Consider the following 9,583-nt stretch of genomic DNA (forward strand, 5'->3'; position numbering starts at 1 on the left):
GTTTCGTTTGACAGCTCGAGATTGTTGCTCTATTCCGCTAGGTATATTAACTTTATGGTTTGAATTGTCCTATTTTATTATTTTAATGACATATTTTATTGACACACACCTCACATTCCATTTGATGTTAAAAACGATCAAAACGCTTAAAACGCCTCTTATTTTGAGCGTTTTGATCGTTTTTAACATCAAATGGAACGCGGGGACAATATGTTATTCTATTCTGATTTCTGACAAGTGACCACAAAACACGTCAGAGTAATGTGACATAGGTAACTATAATGTCAGCCAATCGACAGTGAAACTATTTACAATCGACACTTCTATAATCACATATGCACTATTGGCCTCACCAGGCCAGTTTCCACCACTACACTAGTCAATGCACTAACAGATACAACACGGTCCTGGCCTGATCGTGTCCGCTTCAGCAATTCAGCGCTAAGTTGAGGCCGTGCTTCTCGATATACTTCTGTCTCGCTTCTGCAATCATTTGGGCCTTTCTCTCTTGGAAGCTCAGTTGCCTGTCGCGGGCGGATTTGGGGAAGACGCCCTGGGGCGCCGGAGTCACGTAGCGCGGGGGCGAAGGCGCCGACGAGGGCCCCGGTTGGGGCTCCGTCGCCTCTGGGGTGTAGGGCGTCTGCCCTTCGAGGAAGTTTGTGATCGTGACGTCCACACTGCGAGTCACCGCTGCAAGTGTACGGAAAAGTTTAGTTTATAGGATTATAGGATTGGAAATAAAAAAATAAGATGTTATATAGTTTGTGCGTTTTACGATGATATGCGTGACACATTATAATTGACTTAAAAATTAATCGATAGTTTAAACATATCGAATCACTTCGTAAAGGAATTGCAATCGAAATTATCGATTTCGTACTGACATTTCAGTGGTGCCGGCGATTTTAAGATGGGCGCCCTTTTTTATCGATTTGATTTCGATTCAACAGAGTCAATCTCTATTGACATATGTTCCGTTTCATGCATATGACATTTTTCAAATGTTTTCGTAACAATAATTTTATACTCCTATTTCACAGTTAATATTTATATTTTTTATTAATAATAATAATAATATCTATAGACGCTTCACACCACGTCAGTCTGGCCCCGTGCTAAGTACCTAAAGGACTTGTGTTACAGGTACCAGACAACGGAAATATATTTAATACTTTTATACTATACATATATTTAAGATTTTTATTATATCATACACATATTTAATACACATCCAGACCCGGGAACATTGAAAACTTTTTGTTCCGTCGGCGGGATTCGAACCCACCCATTTATGCTACCATGCTAACCCATTAATAAGTTAGCATTTAGCATCTTTTCATTTTTATTCATTTACAATAATTATAGGAAACATTTGTTTTTGTAGATGGAATATAATTTATTACTTTTTGATTTTTTTGTTTTCTTGTAAAAAAAACCCGTAGCAAGGAACGTGAAGTCGCGACGACACGTCGTCTGCGGTTGTGTCATGTCATCCGCATCCAACCTTAACTGTCTAAACACACTAGGCCGAAAATACGCGACCGAAGTTCGGCATGATTACACCTGCAATGTATTTTAAATTAATGATGACTCACCATGCCGAAATTACGTCGCGTTATAGCGTATACGTAGCGCATCGCAGGCGTAATTATGCTGAACTTTGGCCGCGTATTTTCGGCATAGTGTGTTAAGTGTTTAGACACTTAGTGCAGTGTCGCCTTAAAAATAATACTGTAACACTCACCCAAATCCCTCAATATATCCGCCATGGGTACAAGCGGGAGCACCTCTTTGACGTACTGTGCGTCGCGGGCGAGCGGCGCGGCGCGCGTGCGGCGCGGACGACGCAGGTCCTCCCATGATATTGATGTTAGCTCCACCTGGAAATTGTATTATATTTTATCTAGGAAATTGCTTCCTAGGCAGTTGACAGACCAACGTCATTTGGTCGGATCGTGTCAATTTAATGTTAATTGTTGTTGGCGACACGACAAACTCGGCGGGGCCGTGGTCGCCAGGTTGTCGAGCAGTGGACTGTATCTTGTAGGTGAAGGATGCCGGATGGAAGATTCCTGGAGAAGGAGGTGCAGGTTGAGGAGACGAGAAGGAAACAGGAGGAAAACTTGGTACTGCTTGGAGCGGAGTGTTGGTGGAGCAGGGCTTAGTTTATTGAAATATAAAATACTACACATAATATGACATCAAATGGGATTCTTATAAGCTAATACAATGGTAAACAAACATTCTTATAAGATAAATTAACAATAAAATGTGTAAATAAAACTATGTAAAAAAGAGACAGCAATACAATTGTATGAGACGTACTACAACTACGTAAGAAAGGGACAGCAATAACAATTGTATGAAACACACTACGTTTCTGTGCGAAAGGGACAGCAATATTATAAAAAATGAGGCACAAGATAATACATTTTCCAATAGGAATTACTAATATGAAATCTTAAATCTAAGTGTAAATAAAAGACGGGAATAAAACTAAGCTATTCTTTACAATTGTGATATGTCGGCCGGGTAACGCGACCAAACTGTAGGTCTCCCATCTACCTAGGAATCAACGTCTCTGATAGTACTACATGTTGCCTGTTAGTTTTGTTTATTGCATGAAAACCGTAGATTACTTATAGTTGCATGAGGACCATTAGCATTCTGAGGTTTTAAACAAGAGTTTATGTTTTAAACAGCATTGTTATAAGTGCCAGCCACAGGTCCGGGAACTAACCCGGCGAGTAGAACCGGCGTAAGAAACTCGCACAAAAGATAAACAGTTTAAAAAAACTCTAGAAACAGGGCATTAGATCAGTGGTCCTCAACATGTTTCGGTCTTAACGTCGCGGGCCGCAACAGAAATTTTTTAGGGTTAAAAAATATCATTCTTCAAAAATAACGATTTGAAAGTGGAAAAAGCTTCACGAGTCACGACTTTCACTACGACTTTACATTATTTTCCGTTGGGCGTAACCAATGGTTTAACATCACACGGGCCACTGATAAAGTCCCAGCGAGCCGCGGATTAGGAATGGCTACGTTAGACCGTTAGTCATCTTACCCTGAGTGCATCCGCAATAGCCCGTCTAGTCCTCTCGGTGAAGGCCTGCTCCGACTCCTGTCGCTCGAGGGTGGGGAGCACGCGCAGAGTGTACACGGTGTACGGCGATATCAGATACCAGAGAGCATCCCGCCAGGGGAACGAGTCGTCCTTGCGGTGAACCGTCACGTTTGTGAAGGGACGCTCGACGGCTGGAAAAAAATGGTATTTTAATAATATATTTAAATATTCTTGAGGTTATAACATGCTTGAGGTTACAATTTTCAAAAATATGATGAACTATGAATTTAAACTTTTCCGTAAGCAGAAATTAAATACACTTAATAAAATTTTAAATTTGATCTATCTGTTGTAGTTCCATAATTTGTTTCAAGAATAGAATATTATATAAGCAGTGACCTATATTCAAGAAAACCTTAATTTTTAGTCACTTTCAAGATAATTTGTTATACATTCACGATAAACCATAAATATTTAAGTTGAATTTGTGACGATGATGAATACCAGTTTTGGTAACCCCCCCATGACGCAAAAACTACAAAAAAATAGATTTTTATTACATTTTTTGTGGTTGTAGTAAAGGTTCTGTAACACATATGCTACATTTCATCCTGGAAAAGTACAATTATCCTACCGGACCGGACGTACGTCATTTTGGTCGGCTTAATATTATGTCAATTCAATGTAAGTTGTGATTTGTCGGATGGGTTTGACTTAACGCGACCAAATTGCTTAGATCCACCATCTGCCTAGGAATCAACTTCTCTGATAGTACATTGTACAGTACCCTGCAGATATGGCCAGTGGCAAAATTTATGCACTTACAGATAGCAACTGGCTGCACTTTATTGCCAATGGGGAAGCACCAGTCGGTGAACTGTAGTAGGCCCTTGCCGTTAGTGGGACCGCCTTCTGGCTGCAGCAGCACCTGCTTACTGGGGTGCTCGGTGAAATGTTCTCTGGAAAAAGGAAATATTTTAAGACTATCTGACCCGGCAAACATTGTTTTGCCATATAAATTATTTCTAGTGTCAATATAAAAAGTAGATAAAAACTTATTCTCAAGCCTTAAATGAACATACAAAACTTCATTTGCGCGTTTGTCATTCAAAACAGCTCAACGGATTGAGCTGTTTTAGAGGACAAACGCGCACAAACACTGCGACACAAGAATTTTATATATTAAGCACGCTATCACATAAAAATTAGCAGGTCGATGTCTGTCAGTACGAATATCGACGTTACGGGCATTAAAATAACATTCATATAAGCGCGCCTTGTACAGTCGCGGTTACGACACTCGCCGCGTTCTTGATAGGGCGAAAATCTATGAAGAAATTTGAGAGCGTTTCTTATAAATGGTAATGTTATTTATTCTTATATAAAATATTTAGCACTTCGTACAGGGGACTAAATGAGCAACAATTTTTTGTATATTTATTTTCCTTAGTTCAATGTATTTAGCTATAATGGTTAGGTACCATTATAGCTAAATACATTGAACTAAGGAAAATAAATGGGGTCTGATTAGGATCAGACCCCATTTTTTTTAATCTTTTGCGATTATTGTGACGGTTAAAACGTATTTAAGTATGTGAAAATATTGTATTCGGTTATCAATTTTTTTATGGCGTAGACGTGGAGATGAATATATATTATCTTTCATTTGAAATCAAAATATCCTCGCCGTGTGACTATTATTCTTTAAAATGGTACCTGAAAATCACTGATATTTGTGAAAAAAATGTGATAGCGTCCTTAGATGTAATTTCCTTCTTTGGCAATTTGCATTGTGTCAGGAATACACAGTGTTGCCAACTTAGTGGAATTTCCACTAGATCTGGTGGTTTAGACGTACCTTTCGGCGGAAAAAATTTGGTTTTAGTGGCTAGTGGATTTCTTAGTGGATTCGATTTTTTAAGTTAGTGGTAGCTTCGACCTTAAACCACTAGTTTTTTTTTATTATGTTTCTAACCCTTCAAGACGCACACTGGAAACTTAATTATATTATTATTATCTTTATTCGTTTTGCCGCATTCTAACGCTGCAATATAGAGCGATTATTTAGCATGATGAATGTTGTCAAGACTTAGCAGAGAAACCGGATGAAGTTTAATCGCCTTTCTTTCGTGTAAGGTTAGCACGCGAAGGCAAATGCTATAATAACAATATTACCGTATTACCAAATACCGTATTACAAAAATTAGAACTAAAGAAATTTATTATTCACAAACTGAACAAGTAAATGACAATGATTCCTCTAAAAACGTTCATCTTTACTCTTTAGTTAAGTACCTACATAAACATAGGTACCATCGAGGAAGTTGATTCCTATGTAATTGACAGACCAACGTTATTTGGTCGAATATGTCAATTCAATGTTAATTGTGATCTGTCAGCTGGGTTTGACGTAACGCAACCAAACTACTTAGGTCCCCGATTTGCATAGGAATCAACTTCTCTGATAGTACATAGGTAACTAAAGTTTTCCTATTTGTAGTAACAAAAATAATTATTTCATAATAATAATGACGTTATTGTTGTATTATTTTCAAATTATATTCAGATAGGTTGTTGTTGTCTTTACGTTATTTAGTGGAATTCTGATGGTTTGAGAGGCTATTTAGGTTTTAGCGGTTTCTGGTGGTTTACGCTGCTGAATTTGGTGGGTTAGTAAAAAAAAAAGTTGGCAACACTGGGAATACATAAAGCATGCTGTCACATGTTTGCATGTGTGATGTGGAGTCAATCTATGTATTTAAGAACGAATTTAGTTTCTTACGCCGGTTCCTCTCGCCGGGCTAGTTCCCGAACCGGTGGTAGGCATCATGTAGACGTTCAGAGAATATTTGCAAAAATTTATTCTGAATAAAAAAGTTTGAGTTTGAGTCCCTGAAGTAGCAATGTCATTGTCAACTATGACTAGAACTCTCTTCTCTTCTAGACATAATATATCATGAAAATGTTCTCTTTTTTGGAAACTGATGAAATAAATATTGTCTCACTGAATTCATTAAAAAATAAATCTTGATATAAGTGTTTTGCAAAAATTTACTTTTTCACAAATTGAGCAGCACTCTTTATTCCCAAAGTTGAAGCAAAAAATGGTGGCAGCTTCCATTTCCGCAACTGTAAATAAAACATTACGACGTCAATTACTTAAAATACTATTTGGCTTAACAACATTTTATACACTAGCTATTTTAATCAATAAACTCCTTTTACTACTAAATGGTAAGCTAGAGGACCAACATACTCAACATAGCTTGGGTGGTGCTGGTAAATAAACATAATTTGTAGCAAGTAATTCATAATATTATTATTACTCTGTAAATTCCTGAATTTCTGATAGTACCTGTACTATCAGAGAAATTTCTTCTTAGGTCAGGTCAACGTTTCTCATGATCTGTAGTGTTCTAGCTGGACACAACATAACCAGATCAAAATATTATCCAAAGACACGTTTATGAATTAATTTCTCTAATTAGCCTACATATGCTTCTCCCTTGGCTCCCTTGGCACTAGTTACCTCTTCAGGTCCAAACCGCTGAACAGATTTTCCTGAAATTTGGTATGGAGATACTTTGAGTCCCGAGAAAAGACATAGGATACTTTTTATTCTAGAAAAATATATGGTTCCCACGCTATAAACGAATTTTCATCTAGTTTGTAATACACACTCTAGATTCTATAAATATAGAATCAAGAGTGTTTTACAACACTGTAATTAGGGTTGGCTGATGTCCGGTATTTAAGTGTACACGGCACAGTCCGGTATTTTCGAGGCCTGTCCAGTAAAAAATAAATAGTGATACCGGACAGAACAACTGCCGGTATTTTGAGGAAAGTCGGTGTAACTGGCACCTAGTTTTAGGTGATTTTAATTTTTTTAGGAGCTCCAACCTATATTTCATTAAGTAAGTTACGGTCATAAAATTGTGGTCACCATATACTATATATGGCGACCACAATTTTATGACTGCAATAGTAATATAAAAAACTGTATTTTACGACCTACCAATACCATACAAACACCCCCCCCCGCTTCCCATTTGGGGTTGTGCGGTATTTTTTGGGAATGTAACAACCCTAATGTAATATCTGTTTTGATAAAAATAGCTGTGTAGAAAAGCACTACATACACTTATTGTGTGGATCGATTGAGCCGCAGCAAGGGAGTCCAGACAGGACACATAGTTGGCAATGATGATGCTGCTCCGAGGATCTCTCTTTCCAATGACCTTCACATATACTCCTGCAAGAAAGAGCATGATTGCATTAAGCATGTATATTCTAATAAGAAAAATAATGTTTTAATGGAATATTCAATATTTATACTTAGTCAAAAATATTTATAAAACCTGTTTAAAATATTGCTAAAATTATGTAGTAATTATATTTATTTATTTATTAATTCTTTATTTGCACATAAAGTAACATACAAAATGAAGAACACAACAAAAGATACATAAAACAATGACAATACAATTACAATAAAATTTACAAATTTAAAAATGGCATGTATTTAAATCAATATCTGTATATTCCCTTTTCTCGATCAAAATATTTGAAAGTTTCACCAAAAATACTGACTTGCACACTAATTATGCACCCTAAATAATGCGAATTCAGGATACTATTTAAAGTTATTTGCATAACTGTTTTACTGAACGAATAACTATTATTAAAATAGTATATCTAATAATTCCTTACTTCAACAGACATACTACAACTTTTTAAAAGAAAACCATCACCTAAATTACTTTCAGGAACATCATTTATTCTAAATAAAACCCAATTTAATCTGTTATGTTCATATAATAATTATGAACACATAAAAATCATCAAGTGCTAACTTAATATGGACTAAACTTTGGCACAGTGAATGGTAACTCAGTTTAAAAACAATAATAATAAACAATCGGCAAAGAGCGAGTCGGAGTGAGTCGACGGAGCCCCGCTACGCGGGGCTCCTACTTCTGGGTGGTTCACAAAAAATAACCACGATGGCTAAGGCGGCCATCTAACCTAACCCAATCAAGTCGTATTGGGCGAACATTGCTATTAATTATTTAAGAATCATTAATAAATTTATTAACCCATACAATTACAATACAGTAGTAAATTTTGATAATTTTTCTCAATTTTTATCAAGAAACCTTTAATTATATAGTTTTGGAATGATAAAATCTTTCACCATATCTCATCATAAATTCCGTTGTAAGATTGTCCAATTTATAGAACAAGTTAGTATTTTTGATAAACAATTTAAATTTTAGTTTTACAAATAATATATCCGATGTATGAACCATATTTTTGGTGTGAATTCGGTTATTAAGGTCATCTCGTTTTGTATGATGTTTAAGTTTTTTGGAGGACATGTTCAGATAATCAATTGTTTTTTTTGATCAGCATTAGTTTTTCTGGTATGCATTCAGTTTATTAGCGGAGTTAAGGTAGTGTGCTGAAAAATTATTCTGATGTGCATTTAATAATATCCCTTTAAAAATGTGCCAATTGGCAGCCTTAACACTGTAATCATATTGTAATGATGAGGTTTTGTTTATTGTTATGATTTTTGTTTTTCAATTCATAATTTAACAGTTTGTTTTGGTAACTACAATATTATGTTTATTAAACCTTTTTAGCACTTAAAGGTTTGGTAAATTTTAAATAATACTTTAAGTTGAAAATGTAATGTATTCTAGTTTATTTGTGAATTGGTTAGAGCTTTATAAAATAAACTTACCGAATGTCCAACAAGCGAGCGTCGACAACAGTTGCTTGACTGCAGATTTATTAGGCAATACAATTGAAGCAATCCAGAGAAACAATGCCAAAATTATCCTCAGTCCCATCAGCACCAAGCCAAACGGCAAATAAAGAAAGAAATTGAATGTGCTATCTTCACTGTGAAACCTAGAAATTATTCCGACATTGTTATATCGCATAATTTGTTGGTATCGCAAGATTTTGCAAATCAACTTTCCCCTTGGTAACTCACCTGTTTTCGTTGATTAAATTTGCCGCTGTTAAAGCCATTTTGGTGTGTAGTACTTAGTGGATTTTGCTATAGAATTAGTCGCAGTAATAGAAATAATTTGTAAGTCACAATTTTGCAGCGCTAAATCGAAAATATTATAAAAAATAAAACATTATTCACAACTCGAATGTCGTGTCTTTTGGTGTCGCCATTGACAGTTAGTTTTTTTTAATATTTTTTTTATTCATAATGTGGCGCTCGGATTTTTAACCATGGCCAGTGTCAAGTAAAATATGGCGGGAAAATTTTTTTTTTGTGAAAAGTTTACAAATTTTAAAATCGTTTTTCCCGATGATTGTCAAGTCGAAAGTATAGTAAAAGTCTAAAAAAAGTCAGTAAAGTCAACGAGTCAAGTCAGTTGTTTTAGTAAAGTCGTAAACCCTTTACTACAACTTTCGATGGAGTTTTGGAGGGAACACAAAATGGCACGTTTCTTGAAGTTGTATCACTTGCCCACACTTGTGCACGACATC

At 35.9% G+C, this 9,583-nt stretch overlaps 1 protein-coding gene across 1 annotated transcript; it reads right to left on the minus strand.

The window, feature by feature from the left end:
- Positions 1-348: 348 nt before the first annotated feature.
- LOC121739224 (lipid droplet-regulating VLDL assembly factor AUP1-like) lies at positions 349-9,252 on the minus strand. Its single transcript, XM_042131577.1, has 8 exons — positions 9,072-9,252; positions 8,817-8,986; positions 7,210-7,322; positions 6,123-6,196; positions 3,893-4,026; positions 3,068-3,258; positions 1,745-1,880; positions 349-690 (listed from the first exon to the last, which is right to left on the minus strand). Exons 1-8 carry the CDS (start codon positions 9,107-9,109, stop codon positions 428-430), a joined length of 1,119 nt encoding a protein of 372 aa, XP_041987511.1. The 5' UTR covers positions 9,110-9,252; the 3' UTR covers positions 349-427.
- Between the last annotated feature and the right edge of the window lie 331 nt (positions 9,253-9,583).

This window comes from Aricia agestis, chromosome Z, assembly GCF_905147365.1.
Source record: "Aricia agestis chromosome Z, ilAriAges1.1, whole genome shotgun sequence".
Classification (NCBI taxonomy): Eukaryota; Metazoa; Arthropoda; class Insecta; order Lepidoptera; family Lycaenidae; genus Aricia; species Aricia agestis.